The 19619-nt window shown below is 33.6% G+C and overlaps 1 protein-coding gene and 1 non-coding gene across 2 annotated transcripts; one reads left to right on the top strand and one right to left on the bottom strand.

Moving 5' to 3' along the window:
• Positions 1 to 309: 309 nt before the first annotated feature.
• Positions 310 to 10526, bottom strand: LOC133861072 (alpha/beta hydrolase domain-containing protein VTE7). The gene is made up of 10 exons (XM_062296772.1): positions 10134 to 10526; positions 8008 to 8102; positions 7829 to 7926; positions 7683 to 7732; positions 5554 to 5649; positions 4563 to 4652; positions 3226 to 3318; positions 2963 to 3058; positions 2532 to 2597; positions 310 to 757 (listed from the first exon to the last, which is right to left on the bottom strand). Exons 1-10 carry the CDS (start codon positions 10365 to 10367, stop codon positions 629 to 631), a joined length of 1047 nt encoding a protein of 348 aa, XP_062152756.1. The 5' UTR covers positions 10368 to 10526; the 3' UTR covers positions 310 to 628.
• Positions 10527 to 15501: 4975 nt separating this feature from the next.
• On the top strand, positions 15502 to 15573 carry TRNAP-AGG (transfer RNA proline (anticodon AGG)). Its single transcript has one exon. It is a non-coding gene; the product is annotated as a tRNA-Pro (tRNA).
• The last annotated feature ends 4046 nt before the right edge of the window (positions 15574 to 19619 follow it).

Below are 19619 nucleotides of genomic sequence, written 5' to 3'. Positions count from 1 at the left end.
TTTTTTGTTGATATTATGGCCACGACTATATTTCATTAAAGTGATTTATGTTAAATATGAATTAGTAAATTTAATCATTTAATTAATATTCTAACACTCTTCAATAATTAAGGTACAAAACGTATAATATTCAATTAAAACAAGACACGAATTTTAAAGACAAAGTTCAAACTCAAAACTTTGATTCTAATACCATGTTATTTGTTAAAAATCGCAATTATCTCAAAGGTTTAAACTAGTATGAATATGTAAATTTAATCATCTAATTAATATTCTACTAATTACGTAATTGAACCAAAAAGCTAAAGTCTTGATGCTTCCTTATATACTCTATATATAATAAGAGTTGTGATTGCAAGTACAAAGTAAAAGTGCTACATATACTTTCAAATGCTTATTCTTTAATATGACAGTGAAAACCACCATTGCATTTTGGACGGGTTATTCTGTATATTTCTAGTAAGCACTAGGAACTATATTAATTGATTTTTACTGCTATGTTAAAGAGCAAGCACTTGGAACTACTGACAAGGTAATTGACAAAGACACAGTACTGTACATCCCAAGATAAAAGAGTAGGCGTTTGTAGCAGGGGATAACACTTCAAGCAAACTCTGCAACGACCCTCTCAGTTGCAATCACCTCGAGAAAAGTCTGCAATTAACTTTGCCGCGGGCCTGGGATTCTCGACATGAGGGAGATGACCACAATCAGGTATTATCCGCATAATGGCATCCTGAAGTTCACAGTACAGCCTCTGCATCAGATTTACACCAGAAACTAGTAAAACTTCGGCAGACATTATTTTAAGAACAATAAGGATTAAAAGCGTACTTTTAATAGCTTATGATCACCCACAAGACCAAGTTCTAGGTACAAGGATAAAACTATAAAGGAAGAGTGCATTTTAATGTCACTTTCAAAGGGGGCTTCAAGCTTTGTTTTTGGTTGAAAAGCGGACATCCAGCCTTGGTCTCAGGTTGTCAATATGTGACTCATGTTCAAACGCACATTGAATGATACATAGATCACTAGTTTTTGTTTCTCATCCAAGCATGAAATACACTATCCAAATTAGCAGCATGACAATACTTTCCTAATTCTCCAAGTCTACTTACCTTGTCCTAAGGACTGCGAGATCGATTTTTCACAGCAATAATTTTTATAAGCGCATGCGTATACCTGCAGTTAAAATTAGGTCTACCTATCTAGGACTAGATCTTGGTACCTTCCATAATGATCAAAGTCAAAAAATCGTGAGCAAATTCAATGAAGCAACTTGTACCATATAGAAGTGGCCTTAAACTGGACTATTGGAGAGTAGATCTTCAAAATGCAAACAACGCAACTAAATGAATTATAACTTAGACATAAGTTAAGACACGTGTTTTGCTCTACAGAATTTGCCAACATACAAAATTATTAAAATGTTGCTATTTGGAGGTTGATACCTGCAGTTAAAATTAGGTCTACCTATTTAGGACTAGATCTTGGTACCATTCCATTATGATTAAAATCAAATTGTGAGCCTATTTATGAAGCAAATTCAACGAAGCAACAACTGGTACCATATAGAAATGGCCATAAACTGGAGAGTAGTCTTCAACATACAAACTAAGCAACTAAATGAAATACAACTTAGACATAACTTAAGACACGTGTTTTGATCTATGGAATTTTCCGACATGCAAAATCCTCGACATGTTGCTATTTGGAGGCTGATTTACTTGAGATATAGTTTCACATTTTTCATTATGAGAAATACACTTCAAAGAAGCACACTGAAATAATATAAGCATTCCTGAAGAGAAATATTAAAATTACTGGATTAATTTTACAGTTTGCTATTTGGCTGCTTTCCTTTCTTTCTTCAAGTTTTGTTGAAATAATTTTTTAGCTTCAGTATATGAGTTGGACACTTTTACATGGTCTCATAACTCAATTTGTTTGTTCTTTTTTCAAATGGGCAATCAAAGCTGTTTGTCTTGGTTTTGGTTTTGATTGAGCCAAAACATGAGAAGGGTGTTAAGGAATCCCACATTAATTGGGTGTCTAATTGGTGCATATGGGTATAAGTACTTATTAGGCCTCTCCATTCACTAGCTTAAGCTTTTGGGTTGAATGCTTTCCCATATCCTTTGTGTTTAAGTTTAATAGGTAATATTGCAAAATATATGGTCAAGGTATTCTTATGACTTGTATACCATGCTTTTGAATAACATTTTTAAAGGCGAAAAACAAACTAAAATCATTAGGCAAGCAACCAATTTTACTGTTTTCACATCTAAAAAAGGGTCCAAATATTTAAAGTTTTTAGCCTAAAAGAAACATGTGCATCTTGATCGCTCAAAAGAAGATACAAAAGAACAAGTGGCTATAAGCATGAGGGGGGAGTGTTGGACCTCACTTATAAAGGGCGAGTGTTATAATACTATTTAAATAATATATTATTTAAGTTAATAAGAATAAGTGGTAATTTATCACCCATGAAATATGATCTCATATGCGAGAGCTAAAAGATAAAAACTAACCACTGATTGCTTGTAGCGGATTATTTGATCGTGCTCACCGCAAATGACAAGTGCTTTCTGCTTTACCTGTAAAATAGAAATAGACAGCACGTCAATACAACTATAGAATTTTTTGTTCCTGAAGTTTCATCACCTTGAATTTGTTCGAAGGTCTAGTTGTGATTTTCACCAACAATCTAGCTTGCTATCCCCCTAAAGAACTTGCCTTCTGTTTGGTTCTCACAAGTAATGAAGAAAAGGCAAAAGCTTATAAATGCTTAAGAAAAGCAGTTCCTTTTGCCTTGTATCTTTCAAAGAACCACCTGGGGCAGTATTTATTGGATAAAAAAATTGAACAAAAATTAATGGAGGCTGTTTATTACCAGTCAGGCCTTAAGGAATCTTGTATACTACTTAAGATAGGCATATTTACTGAACTGGAAGCACTATACCTGTTTTATTTGGGCAATAACATTGTAGCCCCCGCTACTCATAAAATTAATGGTTGCATCCTTCCACCAAGGGAGTAGACAGTGTAAGCGGCCCACCTAGTTTTTAATAGAAGAACATCACCACCAATAGATTAAAGATATACAACTCAGCCAGAGAGAATTCAACTGTACATTAGTTCTCAATCCTTATAGCGTCTGACTAATAAAAGAAAAGGAAATAATAGATCTCATCACTGTTGACTGACAAAAGATAATTATCTTACATTAGTCCAATCTAAGCTTGTGGCTAATGAAATGCCCTTGAAGGCCAATATATTTGCATAAAGACGTAGTGGGATGCTTTTCAATAAAGAAACCTGATCCATAAAAATGAGAAGAAGATTATGCATGAAATACAACTATTAAGTAATAATAGCATGGCATTTTGAATTTGATATTAAATGGGAATTCACTGAAATTACATCCTTGTGAATCTCATTAGTATTTTGATGATTGATAAAGCTATATAATTTTCAGACAAGCTGTGCCCAGTCTCTACGCAGCAAAACCGATATGTTTATGGTGTATTCAGGCCAAAAAATAACAAGGGAGCAACAGAATACAAGCAATAAAATGATTAACAGAGAATTCAATAATTATATTCTGTTTCTTTGAACCTGTCAAATTGGAACTCTTTAGTGGCATTTGTGTTTTCTGTTTCCTGTTTACCAAAAGCCTCTCCTTTTTCTTTTCTTTTCTTCTTCTTCTTCTTTCTTTCTTCTTCTTCTTCTTCTTTTTTCTTTTTTTCTTTTCTTCTTCTTCTTTTTTTTTTTTTGTAATTTGTGTTTTTGCAATGCATTTATCATGTTTACAATGCTTTGCGCACACCAAACACATTTTCTGGGGCATCTCTGTTTTGCTATTTTGAAGACAAACATATTTAAGAAAATTTCCTCTGAACAGGTCCTCGATCTTCATCTTTTGTTGTTTCCTTTGAAGTTTTATTAGGGGGATGCAGAAAAAAAAGAAAAGAAAAGGAGTGATATGCTGATCTCTTATGCAAGAGACAACGAAACTTTCATGCCGTCTTTCCTTCCACATGCTTCATTGAGAAATCCGGTAAGAAAGACATTTCAAGGTCTTGAAGAAGACAACATGCCATCAACCAGAGTATCAATGGCAGCAAAAGTCATTAGTGGTAGCACTATTGGGGACTAGCATTGTAGGGAATTTCATCAAATAAATCATGAACATCTTGGTGAGCATCTCAGATGTTGAATAAATAAGGAAGTATTGCTCAGATTTACTTTTGTACATTGAAAGGGTCTTGCGGACTATAAATCCCAGGGTCACAAGTCACAGCAGATATTTTAAACAAGAAAAAGAAGGGCTGAGGGCAACCAGAAGATTGCAACGATGAAGATATGGATGGTCTCACTTGGACCGTGAAGAATATTGCTGTCTGTCAAGCCATGTGTATCTTCATAATTCATATGTATGAGCAGATTCAAATATCATATGCATATAATAACACTTCAAAACAAGATGTGTCTTCTTAAACTTGATGAGAAGTCACTATGGAGCACTGTCTTTTACAAAATCATTGGTTATGGAAACTCACCAAAGCATATGCTACTATTCTAGGTAACTTAGCCAGGTCTCCTGTGCCTTCTGCATACACACTTGCATTAATCAAAACCAGCTTTTCAACCTGTAAATTAGAGAGGAAATATGTCATAAGCAAAGCCATTAAGCCATTGTTGGTTAAGTGACCTAAAAATAGGGTGAGAGCGAAAACATAAATAGGAGCAAGAGCAAAAGCTAGGGCATGAGAGCATCAATGTTTAAAAGACCAGAAATTCTAGATTATACAGTGCCTCAATGTCAGCTATAAGTCTGTTAATTTTCTTAGCTTTGTATATGTAAATATGGAAGTACATTAGTTGGTATTCATTCAAGTCAAAACTAATTACATAGAGTATTATACAACTAAATGGCTTTAAGGTTGTCAGCATTTGGACCTACAATGACCATGCCAACTCCCTAATTTGGAACTTCTTAACAAGCTAAAATAGCACTAGAGCAACCAGAGTGCAGGCACAAAATATTTTGTTTGTAAATTGGAAGCAAGTCAGCTTTCAGCTCACATTCTGAACAGCAAAGGTGGATCCATTCTCAGCCATTTCATTTATTTTCCCCATGTGGGAGAGGAATTTTGCATCCCAAACTTTACAGACGTGATCTGATACTGCAGCTTTGTTGCGTAGAGAAAGCCCGAGTTCACCCAGATCTCAGGAGTTCCGTCTAGAAGTCCCAGTATTAACGCCACCTAAACTAGCCCTTTTGTTCGGTATTCTGAATTCTCCTGTGTTGTTTTTTTTTTCTTCTTTCTATTATACATTTTCCCAAGCTCCATGGAATATTGTAATGTTTGTGGAAGCATTGGGTAGTCTATGATGCTAATAGTAAAAGCACGCAAAATCAAAATATGTTCACTTGCTTGATAATACCGACTTAAGAGTTGAATGTCAAAATACGGAGCTTGCAATTTCTCAAACATCCCTGGCACACATGTTGTTTGATAATGAGCTCATTTGGAGGAAGACACTTACAGCTTCTGGATAATTGACTGCAAAGTCAATTGCAACAGCAGCACCAAGGCTTGGTCCAACTAATATCATTGGCCTTTTGATGTAGGACTTCCAGAGCTAGAATATCAACACAGTTAAATTAATAAGCTCAAGTACTGAAATAAAATTTCAATTACCACTGTCAATAATATAAATTCAATTCTACCAAGAACTAGTTAATGTAACATCTCCTTACTTCACAACCATCAGAAATAATTTTCAAGTGGGAATGCAAATTAAAAGACTTTATAGTTGAGAGAACAGATATATAAGGATATGCAGAATGCATAAAAAGACTTGCTCCAAACGGCACAGCAGAGAGAAGTGATTGGTTGGAAGTATATTTCATTTTTGTGGCCTAGCTGACATTTTTTATTCTATCAAATAAAAGTTTTGTCATTTATCTATGTTCATTTTGATATTATGCAAATTTTATCTAATGAAAGAAATTTACATTTGTCACAAGAATTATACTGACAAATTTGTCGGTGAACAATTACATGGGACACATTATTAATGGTTTATAAACAACCATGAGACCCACTAATAGAATTTATTTATTGATTCTACGAGGTTCTGTTAGCTCCGAAAAGCTAAAAACCCTACATGAATGAGGAGTGCAAAAAATTTATGCATGTGCATTTTGTTGAAGATGGAAACTACCGATATATCATGATTTTATTTTCTTATTTTTTCTATTGTTCTGATTGTAATGTCCTATAATTTCTTTCCATAATAGTTTGTATACCTCTCCTATTTAAACCCATGTAAATGTATGGAAATATATCATGGAATAAACAGTTTCCCTTCTCCAACTTTCTCTTCTTTCTTCCTCAACTATTTCACACACAATATTTTTTCATGGCATGTGACTTACACATTTGTTCTTAAGACTTGTATGAATTAGCAGAAATTAGAATGGACTAGCATTATGGACTAATTTGTTTCTTGGAAACTACAACAATTCATGTTACCATAATTTCTAGTTTTTTCCATAATGTATTACTTGATTTAACTTATGTCTAATGAGAAGTACTTTGGTGTAGAACATAAGGCATTAAGATCGTAATCCAGAGGAATACTAGTCATATATTTCCTTCATATTCCAAAAGGATTAGTCAAAGTTGTAATTAGAGTTTTCTAGATTTACTTATAAAGCTCAATTCTACTTGGTACACAATCAATGTGGAACTTAGCACCTATGTGATACCTTTATAATCCATCCATCCAATATAAGACTTAACGTACATATCCATGACATTCCAGGACATCATTATCTTTCCCACTCAAATAATTGACATCCCATCCATATATGTGTTTTGCTACCACGCCTTAGCGCTATATAAGGTTACTATGTTGGTCTGACTCTATTTATCACAACCTAAGAAAACACTAACCACATTTGCACATTACACCCCCAAAAAATTAGTCAAAGTTATAATTGGAGTTCTTTAAAATCGTTTATAAAGCCTAGTTCCACCGAGTGCGCAACCAATCTGGAACTTAACAACCATGTGATGCCTTCACCCACCCAATGTGGGACTTCACACATATCATAACAATCCAAAGTATAACAAATTTACATGGTAACAATCTTCAACATTGGATATGATCAAAAGCATAAATTAATATTAAGGAGTGCACATAAATTCTTGATTTATTTAATAAATATTCATGAATATTAATTTAGAGGAAGGGTGTGGAATATGGAGCAACTAATAATTCCTATAAGATGAAAGCATAATTATTTAGGCAATTAGAAAATTACCCTTTTATCACTTTTTTTTTTATAAGTAAAATTACCCTTTTATCACTCTCAAAGAGGAAGATAATTGGGGAACAATAGATCATTGGGAGTCGATAAAAAACCATCAAGTCTAAGAAAGAAAGAGACACTTGTGATAGAGCAACATCTGAAATTACAGGTAAAAAAGAGTGGGAGTCTCAATGAATTTATAAAGCTTTTGAAGATCTTTCAAGGGAGTTGTCAAATATATATAGAGCTTTTGAAGATCTTGCAAGGGAGTTGTCAAATATACTAGCACGCAGAACGAAACAACATTTGCAAAATCAAACAATAAGAGATTTATAACATGATAAATTGGCAATACCTGATAAAGGTGGCAACGCTTGGATACCACATTACATGGTGGAAGCCTTTCTAATACAAGTAGCATGATAAAAGAAAGACTGTTAAAGAAAATTCTATAACTTAATATAGGGATAAAAAAACAAGAGCAAAGACTGATGAATGAACCTAAATCAGAGAAGCCCCATCCAAGAACATCGATGGCCCAAGCCTCCAAACCAGCCTCTTCGAGCAAAGGGTATGCGCTACTCCATTCTAAACAAGAACTAGATAATACAAAATAATCAATCAGGCTCAGCAGATGAAATATGTTGTAGCCATGGCATAACTAGCATGTAATTTCAAACCTATCAAAACAATGGAGGAGAACCACTGGGCTGGTCTCACTTTGTATAAGCGGTTTCACACAACTACTCATTATACAACTTTCAGAGGATCCAATCTGCAATCATAACAGGAATGCCATTTAAGCACCATAGTAGACTCATAGTTTTAAAGACACGAGGAAATAATGTAACAAGGTCAAACAAAAAGTGGATCAGAAATACATTATGTATAGTTCCAATAGAAGATCTCACTATCATGTCAGCAAGCTTAATCCAACCCTAGTTCAGTGTTTCCAGCTTCCATTCTTTGTATCTAATTCCATTTAGCCAACCACCAGCTCTGATAGGTCAAACCCAATACCTCCATCTCTCAAAAGATGAACTACCACTAGATTATTATGAGTTCAATTTAAAATTTTATATAACATCAAGTACTTTTGGGGGAAAGGAAAAAGGGAAAATAGAGGAAAGAACTATTTTAAATCATGTAACAAATTTTGATACATGTTGATAGTGGAGATAAAGTTTAGGTATAATTATATAGCAAAAAAGAATAACCAGTTTGCTGTAAAGAATGTAAAGACAAAGTATTCTGCCATTAAATGTAATGGAAAGTGTAAAATATCATCATTTGATCCTATGTGATCTAACAAATTAATATAATATAATATATATTAAAAAAAATATCACTCTCTATCTCCTCCAGTAGTCCCTATAGTCTTATAAATTAAATGATAAAACTCATCCATTCTTGTTAGCTTAGGCTTTTGGGATAAGTGGTGATTTGACGTGGTATCAGAGCAAAGGTCTTGAGTTCAAACCTCGTTTCCGTCATTCATCTCCCATTTCATTTAAATATTGCCCGTGTTGGCCCTCATTATTAAGGGAGAGTTTAAGCCCACACGTGAGGGGAAGTGTTAAAATATTAATTAAATTCACTCATTTCTATCAGTTTGAACATTGTCTCCATCATTCACCTCTTATTTCAATTAAATATTCTACGTGTTAGGCATCACTTATTAGGGAGAGTTGAACCCATGCATGAGAGTGGAGTGTTAAAATATAAATGAAATGATTAAATTCATCTCTCCTATCAGCTTAACCTTTTGGGATAAACGGTGATTTAACATAATATCAGAGCAAGATCCTGAGTTTGAACATTATCTCCATCATTCACCTCTAATTTCAATTAAATATTCTACGTGTTGGACATCACTTACTAAGGAGGAGTTTGAGCCCACTTATAAATTCTCGATCATATATACCATTCCAAATTTTAAGATTACACAATTAAGTTTGCAATTTGGATAAAATATATCCTACTATGATCTTGGTTCCTGTGTTTGACAGACAAATCTGAAAGACTTTTGAATTATTAACAACAACATCACCACTAACAACTTACCAAGAAGAAAATATCAACAATAATAATGGTGATGGATTCCAAATTGGATTTCAGGACAACTTCAAATCAAAAAGTTGGGGAAGTTTTCAATTGGGTAGAGATATCATATTCTCATTCAAACCCATGTATACTTGACCTTTAAAAAAAATTTGTGTTCATAAACGTCCATTCTAGTCTGTGTTTGACTGAGCAGCAAACATTTTCTTTACAAAAAAAAAAAAAAAAAAAAAAAAAAAAAAAAAAAAAAACATTATTATGTTTTTTTTTTCTTTGTGAGTTTCAAGAAGGGAAGGTCATATTGGTAACCAACTTCCTCTCCCCTCCCATTCCCTTATTTTCACTTCTCCAAAAAGTAGTCAAATTCAAAACATTCTTACTTTTTATATCACATCAAATATTTTTTTAGTACTACTCAAATAAATAAGCTCGTTACAAAACAAAACCTTTTTACTTTTTCATACAAATTCTTCCTACTTTACATCAAATTAATCATTTTTTATTACTACTAAAAAAATCTTTACTAAACACACCCATAATTTTTCTTATGGAAGCTCGCAATGAAATATTACGGGATAACCTTCAGTGCATATTTTCCAGATATTGATGAATACAACAAAAAACCATTAATCCACTAACCCGCCACAAGAGAAACCCATTATCAAAATGAAAAACACCACCATGCTGGAAAAACCCCTAGAGAAAAAAAAAAAAAAAAAAAATGTACTAGGGGAAAGAAAGATACCTGTACAGGAAGCCTCTCTATTCTCTGAGCCAAAGTTCGGGAAAATGGATCTTTGATTTTCTCAACCTCCTTAGGAAGAAATGATGGGAACACAACACCCGTACCACCACCACCACCTCCACCTCCACCAGTTTTACCAGCCAAAACCCGGAGACTCCCACATTTTTTTGACATGGTCACCCCCATTGCTGATGCAGGTGGTGGAACTGGAGACCCCAACGTCATAGCGAACATGTCTTGTAAAAATAAACCCAGAGAAAGAAAAAAAAGATATCAAAGCAAGAAGATTCTGCAACTTCTTTCTGAAAAAGTACAAGGAAGAGAGAGAGTCTGCTGACTCTTCTTCACACTTGTCAGTAGCAATGCCTGGTCTTAACGAGGCAGAAAAACGACGTGCCCTTTTTCTTTTTTTTTGGTTGAAAAAGACGCTAGATTTTTCATTTTTTCTTAAATTGAGGAACAAAATTATTTTTGTCTTTCCTCGCCAAATGCATTCCTAGTTTTCTTTATTTTTTTTTTTTTATGTCAATTAAATATTTTTTTCTATAAATATAAGTTTGTACTCGTTCTCACATTTTTTTATAAAATTTCAATGATCCCAATAAAAGACAAAAAGACGAGAGAAAAGAGAATAAATAAAAATATTTTATATTAAAATAATAAATAGAGAAGCTTTTTTAGTTCCCTATATATTTGGTAGAACTGCAACATTTTCAATGCTTAGGGAACCGATTGAGTATCTGTTGTGCTGATTTTTTGTAATTTTTTTTTTTTTACATTTTTCAGATATGTAAGGAAGGAAATAGGCTATAGAGAAGCTGTTGTGAATGCTCTACTGAAGTGCTGGTTTGGAAACGGTCCGTATCTTGTTTGGCAAACATATCATTTTAAAAATAAAATAAAATAACTTCAAAACAATTTAGTATATTACATTAATCACTTTTTAATAATTTTTTCTATTTTTCCTTGCAAAAGTTTTAAAATTTCTTTATACTTTATATCATATTGGTAATTTCTCATTACTATTAAAAAAAATCCACTTAAAAAAAACTTTTAAGTATGTTTAGTAAACCTTTTGACGGTAATTTTTTTTTGTAATAATAATAAAAAGTGGTTAATATAATATAAAGTATAATTTAATTTTAAATATTTTATAAAGAAAAAAAATTATTAAAATAAATTAATTAGTGTGATATAAAATTAAAAATTTATTAACAGAGACATTAAAAAGTTAGAATTTCTTTTCATGGGACGATGGCTCGACAAACTTTTCATTAATACTTTTTGATGGGTCTATTTCCGGATCCCCACCTTTTGCCCCAAAAGTTGTTTTCGTGCATTTAATGCACGTGGCGCACCTATGCATTATATGTATTTAGGCGAGAAGTCAATCGACTCCATCCCCTTTATTTGTTGTGGCCGACTCTGTATCCTTTATCTGTTGTGGTTTGTTTTGGTGCACGAATTTTTTTTATTTTATTTTTTATTTTTTATTATATTTAAAGTTTTCAATATCTATGAAACTTATTTTTTAAAATTATGTCGGAGGTAAATTTTTTTTAAATCGATTTTGTAAGAAATTTTATACAATTCACGTATAAGAGTAGCGTGTCATTTAAGCATATGAGAAACACATATTTTTTTTATTAATACTATTAAAAAAGTATTAAAAAAGTATGTGAGAAGCACGTGTTATTAAAATAACATGTATTTTTCATATGTCAATGGACACATGTCATTCTTATATGTAGATTGTATGAAATTTCCTACAAACTGGTTTGTAGAAAATTTCTGTCAAATTATGTTTGGATGATTTAAAAAAACTAAGACAAAATTAGATAAAGTTTGATAAAATTATAGTAGAATTTATATTTTTCTAAAAAACAATCAAAACATGTTTTTGAAAAATAATAAAATATAATAAAAAAAACAAGTGTTACCCAAACATGCCCTTACATTTCCTCCAAGACTAATGGTAAAAGAATATTCATGTTTTTCTTTAAATCATTTTAAAATTAAATTGACTTTTAAAATTACTATTAAATCATAATTTGAAAATGAGAGTATAATGAGGATCCTTCTTGGGTCATTCTAAATATCACGTGGCTTTTATGATCTGTTTAAGTTTACGATTTCAATAAGTGTAATTTAAAAAATAGTGATTTAAAATGTGCGATTTGAAAACGTTATTTTTAAAAACGCATTTAAGAGTTTGGCAAAATCGTATTTTGATATTTAAAATCGCAGTTTGACCTTTAAAATCGCTATGTCAACCGCACCCTTAAACTCACCGTTTGATCAAAATCTAATAATGATAATGTCAAATTCAATTATGATTTTAAAAGTCATGTAACATTTGGGAGGACACAAAGAGAACTATAGCATTACTCTAATAATGATGATTTTAAAAGTCACATCAATTTCGAGATGACTCAATGAAAACATTAATCTTCTTTTTAGCATTACTCTCTTCTAAACTTTTTAATAGCAAATATCGATTGAAAATTTCTTACAAATCGATTCGTAATAAATTTTTTACAACCCACATATAAAAGTAACACGTGTCTTTTAAGAATGTGAGAAGCCCAAGTTTTCTTATTAATGCTAGTAAAAAAGCATTTGAAAAGCATATACATGCTATTGAAACAACATGTGCTTCCCACATGTTAAAAAACACATGTCAATCTTAGAGCATTCACAGTAACTTTCTTTTGATTTTTCTTAAATTTAGAAAATAAAACTAATTTTTGTTTCCCTATCTAAATACACTCTATAATAATTTCCTTTATGCTTCCTAATTTATATCAATTAAGGACATAAATTTCTTACAAATCGGTTTGTAGGAAATTTCATACAATCTGCACATAAGATTGACACGTGTCCCTTAACATATAAGAATCACATTTTATTTTAATAGTATGTACTTCTTACATACTTTTTTAATAATATTAATAAAAAAAACATATATTTTTTATATATTTAAATGACAAATATCATAATTATATATATGCGTCTTATCAAATTTCTTACGTTCATCAATTAAATATTCCTTGTATCCCATATCCTATATCCTATATTTTGCACCAGCATTGCACGCACTAAATAACGCATCTTCACGGAATCACGTGCTCAACCACATTGACCACGACTGCTTACATAATGGATCTTCTACGGGCTACCGTGTAATGCACATAAAATACAAAATCCTTCATATCACCATCACCTTTATTTTATTTATTTTTTTAACTTGCACCACAATCTAGAATCAACCACCATGGAATTATGGAAAAGCCATGGACTTGGTCAACCGATCACCGACAAGTATTCTCTACTAGTTTTAAATTTGGCTTACATGCGTCCTCCATATTTTTCATACCATAGCGGTGGTGGTTGGTAGTTTGGCCGTAGATATTTGTTGTTTAAGGAGCATAAGGGAATGGTGCGTGCTCTGCACGCGCTATCTCAGTTGGTAGTGGTCTTCTTCTTTGATGCTGGCAAATTTATTTTTTTGGTTGTTTATTTATTCTCTTGTCTCTTTGTGTTTTACAGTATGTCTTTGTAATGCACAAATTTTATTGAAGTATTTGTTGACTGTGGTAGCTGGATCAGCTCTCTTTCTTTTTGAGAGTGTGCTTAATTATAAAGAGATGCTCAAAAGGGTGTCCTTATAATTTTTGTGTATTATTTAGGCAGCTGCTTAAAGTTAAACTTTATTCTGACTTAAGATGTAGGGGTCTCTTTGTACCTCTTATCTATCTCTATAATGCCTTATGGCTTTGTTTAGCAATAGATGTAGCACATGTTACACGTTCCAACAAAAAAAAAAATAACACCTTTATTGGTGGCTCTTTTTTGGCATCCGTGTTATGAATTATAGGACTCGCATCTTCAGAAGTATTGTTCCTGTGTACTTTCGTTCTTAATTTTAATTTTTGGTTGTTTAGCCACTGTTGCTGTAATTTCTTTTTCTGATGTACTTTCTTTTCATGTAAAACCAAAAAAGAAAAAGAAAAAGTAGATATGCTATACTTTAAACCAACGGACAGGACTGAAAGTTTTTTCAAACCCTTAAAAAGTTAGGTTACCAGTCTTTTTCTAAGTTCCTCTTTCTTCATTTTCTCTCTTTAAACTGTTTTCTCTCTCTCATCCCAACAGTTACCCAACATTTTTCTCTAAACGTGAGAACAAAACTACATTTTGTTTTCCTAAACAAATATAGTCAACAATAGCTTCCTTTTATCTTTCCTTATAATATTAAAATATTATTTTAATTTTTTTCTTTTGTTTTTTTATTCATTTCATTTCTTCTCTCTTGTTGTCTTCGTCTCCTGCAAGATGCAGAACTCCCCATCCCTTCCGTTTCTTCCTTATAAACGTCACAGAGAGAAACATAATCGACAGAGAGAGAGAGATCAGAGAGCTTGAGAGAGGGAGACGCTGAGACAGAGAGAGACGATCGACCGAGAGAGCTTGGGAGGGTCTGAGGGAGAGACAGATTCAAAAAGCGCGGAATACCCAACTGAAAGATTTCCAGAACAAGAACGCATAATGATATCATAGGGATACGAAAAGTTGAAAACGAAAAACAGCTGGTAGAAAGAAATTGGAGGTGTTGTTGAAACTTAGGGAATGATGGAAGAAGAAAACATGAGCTCCAAAGAGGGTGACACATATCAAACCCATCCAAGTCATGCAGTGCTCCAGTACTACATAACATGACGTTATTAGGTGGCTCTGATACAATTTGTAACGATTCAGAAATTAGGGTAATAGCACAGATGTGACTAGTGTTTTTTCTTGGGTCGTTACCATTGGTAGCACACATGAGTATCTTTATAAACCACTCACTCTATGTGAGCTATTCATCTCTTTCCAATCTGGGACCATGGTGTTACAATATATGCCATTAATCGCAACAAAATAAAATTTGGATAGTAAATTAGTTATTTTTCATTTCACTTAAAATTAAAAAAAAAATCTTATTCCTCAAAATTAGGAGCTTTAATTAAGGGTTATGATCTACAACAATTTGAGTAGGTAATGTGAGAGATTCTATCTCCATATGAGATTTGTTTGCTCAGATAAATGATCAAACAGTTCAAAATTCATTTGAATATATGAATCATATATAAAATGTCTTAGATTACCTATCTAAATTACTAGCAATTCAAATAATACTTGCAATGTATCCTTATCCTTTAATTCAAGGTAAAAGTTACTCTCGTTGACGCAAGAAGGCGAAGAAGAGGATTTATTGATTAAGGCACATGATATGATATACTTGTTTTGTTTTTTTTTTTTGCGAGTAAACACATGATATACTTGAATAACGACTAGTTATAGCTGAAAAGGATAGTTACGTTGACTTGGGCATTTGGTCTAGTGGTATGATTCTCGCTTAGGGTGCGAGAGGTCCCGAGTTCAATTCTCGGAATGCCCCATGGAGGTTGAATCTTTTTGCTCACCGCATTTACACGTACTCAAAGAAACAGCATGCCGCTCTGCCAAAATGCCCCTCAAATTTACGTTTGCTAAAAGGCATAACGCGCACATTTACCGGTAGCCGAGGTCTGTGGAAAGACCCTCAAATCCAATCCCAACAGAAATCGTCGTTTCAAATTATAGGGTTTTGAATCAGAAAATGGCGATGTCTCTGTTACGACGCCCCTGATCCCCTTCAATCCCATCAATGCTCCAGCTCGCTCCTCTTTAATTTCTGAGTAAAGTTTTTTTAAATAAAATCTATAGTTTTGTTCTGTGATTAGGATAAAATACATGATAGCTAGCTTTGTAATTTTTTTTTTTTTGGGTGTTAAATTGTGGTTTAGGGAGCTTGATATTATAGTGGCGGTTTAAGCGCTTCAAATCTGGACAGTTTGAATTAAGTTAATTGGTATTTTAGTGGTGGGTTTTAAAGTTTCAATTCCATTTGTTGACCCAAAAAAGAAAAGAAGAAGAAGAAGAAGAAGAAGAAGAAGAGAGAACCAGAGAAAGGAAGATAAGATTGTACGCGGTGTCTGTGTACATGGAAATTTGAGTTCTCTAGTGGTGCTTCACAATGCGCAGACTCCGGAAAATTGGCTGAAAAATGAGTATCAATGGGGTCTCTTGTAGTATTAGCGATGAGGCAAGCGAAGAATGGGCGGAGGAATGGTTATTAAAACCGCAATTTCAAACATTTGATGAGTATTAAACCCAAGAACTCACCCTCAACCCCGTTATTATTGGGGGGTTTGAGCTAAAGCTTATTGGAATTATAATTAAAGCAATGTTTGACTCAGATGGAATCTTATGTTAATCTATGTTAGTCATCTAAGTTGGGAGTTTAGACAAAACAATACTGAACTCCCATTGAATCTTTTATTGTTAAACTACTTACTTTCCATATTTTGCCTTATGTGTAACTTTTTCTGATTGGTTTTGCCCTTTCAAACAACTGACCGACACCTTGGTTCACAGGGAGTTGCCTCCTCAGGGGACAGGGGGTTCGTTTTATTTCAACTCAAGTCAGTGAGTATTGTTAAAGGGATTTTTAGCTTGGTAACGTGTTGATCCCAGATTGACACCAGACTTTGGACCTTCCGGGAAGAACAAACGTTAAATGAAGTTTCTTCAAGGATTCTGCAAAACAAAGGGTCGTCGGGGGTATCCCGGCAACACCTCCTCCGACGATCAAGTTAGGATAAATTCACCGGAAAAAAGGACTTTTTGTAACTTAGGAGAGAGAGAGAGTTGTTCTTTTTTTTATATATGCATGTAAAAAGAAAAATACTACATTTTTATATGTCTGTCTTTCTTATTATTTTTTTGTATCTTCATTTATTACTGCAGATGCCTTTTTTCTCTTTAATTAATTTTTCTGGTGGACCCAAGTGGTCATCTCTCACTGAAGCTCTTGCTTTTCCTAAGTGGCGGCGGTTGGCCGACGATTAATAAGACAAAGATATCATATGAAGTGGGTTTTTCCCATTGAGACTTACCTTGTTTGCAGCTGTGGACCCCTACCCTGTTCCCCTATTTTCAACAGTGTTGGCAGAAAATCCCTAAACAAAGTTACAGTGAACTTACATTTTTATTGGTTCAAGAAATACTTAATAGTCTGTTTGGCATTAAAAATGAATAATTATTTCATCCGGGTTTTTTCTAAAACCCATCCACCCGCCTAAAAACCCGGATTTTGACCCGAATTTTGAGTCCACTTGACTGTCTTTCAGATTAATGGTGGGACCCAGCGCAGAAAAAGTTGACTAAAAAAAATATTAATATTAATATTAATAATTTAAATCAATATAAAATAAAAGAAATTAATATTAATAATTTAAATAAAAAAAAAAGAAATTAAAAAAAAAAACAAAGCCGGCAGCCACCCCCTTGGGGGAGGCCGCGCGGCCTCCCCCGAGTACTGGGGGTGGCCGCGCGGCCACCCCTGACCCTTGGGGGTAGCCGTGCGGCCTCCCCCGACCCTTGGGGGAGGCCGCGCGGCCTCCCCCGACCACTGGGGGTGGTCGCGCGGCCACCCCCGACCTCCTCTGGGGGTGGCGCGCGGCCACCCCTTGCTTCATTTTTTTTTTTTTAAAATTTTTAATTTTGATTTCAATTTTTTTTTTTAAAAAAAATTATTTATTTATTTTTAATTAAATAATCAATATATAATAAATTATTATTATTTAAATTATTATTTCACACAACTTTTCAAAATACTAATCATTATACACAACTTTTTAAACTTTTAATCATTTCTTACCATTAAAATATAATATTTTTCAATCTCAAAATTCAACACCCAAACACAATTTTTTACCTCGATATTTGTAAATAGAATTAAAATTCAATTCTAATTCTCAAAATTCAATACCCCAACACACCATTATGGACTCTACTATTTACTGCGGTCAGAAATCGAATGAACATTCAGAAAATTACCAAAGCAATGAAGCTGGTGGCAGATTCCAAGCTACGAGCCGTTCAGGCTAGAGCAGAAAACTCTCGTGGCCTATGGCAGGCTTTTACTGCACTTCTTGGCGATACTCCAAAGTACTTTTTTGTAAGTCATCATTCGCCAGTCCTATCTTCTCTTCATACACAGTTTATTTTTTCTCCTTTAGCTAGGTGTTTCGCTTGTGTACTTTATATGTATCCGGCTTGCCCCTCCTGACCTCCCCAATTCACCAACAACTCTCTCACCCATCTAGGCATAACCCAAATGACACCAAACAACTTAAAAAGCGAGCTCCATAAAAACAGAGTCAAGGATTTTAATGATATTTCTCTGTTTTTGTTGTTGATATAATGCTAGGTGTCGATGTCAAGAAGAATGTTATTATTACCATATCCTCAGACAAAGGTCTATGTGGCGGAATCAATTCTACTTCAGTAAAGATCAGCAAGGCTTTTCACAAATTAAGTTCTGGTACTTCATGGAAACAGCTCTAGCTTGATGCCTGTTTCGCTCCTAATATGCTAGGTATAAGCTAGGTGAAAGTTCACGGGCAAAATCTGTTTTTTGATCTTTTGTTCCAGGGCCTGACAAGGGGACAAAATATGTTGTTTTGGGAGAAAAGGCCAAAGCTCAACTTGTAATTGACTCAAATAAATACATTGAAATATCTATCACCGAGTTACAAAAGAATCCTCTAAATTGCACTCAGGTTACCATCGCGTCTTTCTTCAGTTTCTTGTCACCATTATTTAAATGCATCTATCCATAATTCTTTAGTCTCTTTTGATTTCACTCTTGCTTGCTTTAGCACAAAATTGCCGGTGGTTCTTTCAGAATTATGATTTGGAACTTTCTAGATAGCATCTAATGTTGGGTATGTCTATAACTTCCTAATTGGTAGTGGAATACTACACGTTGCTACAGGAAAAAGGCCTGAGGTCTTGGTAGTGCTTAGTCTTATACTAAGCTGTCCTAATTGATTCTGAGCAAGAAGACACGTGAAATGGTATCATGCAGTGGGTTAAAGCCTAAGGTTTGGCTAGGACGCTATGTAGTTTAGTCATACACTGAGTTGTGTCCTTATTGATTCTAGTCTTATACCCTGTTAATTGCATTAATTTGATGAATTTATGGGAGGAATTTCATTCTCCGAATCTCCTTACAGATGGGAATTTTTGTAGAGAACTTCTTGATAATACCTTTAGGTCCCTTTGTTCTAAATTTTATTCCCAATTGAATGGCCATGAAAAATGTGAATATTGTTGCAAAATATTTTAACTGACGACAGAAAAAGAGGAGGACAGTGGTTAACCAAAAGAAAAAAAGAAAAAAGAAACACATGACAGTTAATTGACTATATGTGCATGCTTGGAATTAAAGAAACTATGGGTTTTCCACTTTATTGAGGAACGTACAAACCCCCAGTGTCCTTGCATGCGGTATTGGTCCTTATTACTCCTATATATGTAGGCAAAGAAAGCATCTTCCATTATTGGAAAAAATATGGCTGGTAATTAGTCCAAAAAATACTATTAATTCTGCCACAA

Source organism: Alnus glutinosa, chromosome 2, assembly GCF_958979055.1.
Source record: "Alnus glutinosa chromosome 2, dhAlnGlut1.1, whole genome shotgun sequence".
In the NCBI taxonomy this organism is placed as follows: Eukaryota; Viridiplantae; Streptophyta; class Magnoliopsida; order Fagales; family Betulaceae; genus Alnus; species Alnus glutinosa.
This window is presented reverse-complemented; position numbering and strand designations above follow the sequence as displayed.

Excerpts from the sequence above, each read along its gene's own strand:
- LOC133861072 (XM_062296772.1), bottom strand. The coding sequence starts at position 10,367 with ATGTTCGCTATGACGTTGGGGTCTCCAGTTCCACCACCTGCATCAGCA. Across the intron at positions 8,103-10,133 it reads TAGAGAGGCTTCCTGTACAG|ATTGGATCCTCTGAAAGTTG; the intron begins GTATCTTTCTTT and ends TTATGATTGCAG. Across the intron at positions 3,059-3,225 it reads CAAGCTTAGATTGGACTAAT|GTGGGCCGCTTACACTGTCT; the intron begins GTAAGATAATTA and ends ATTAAAAACTAG.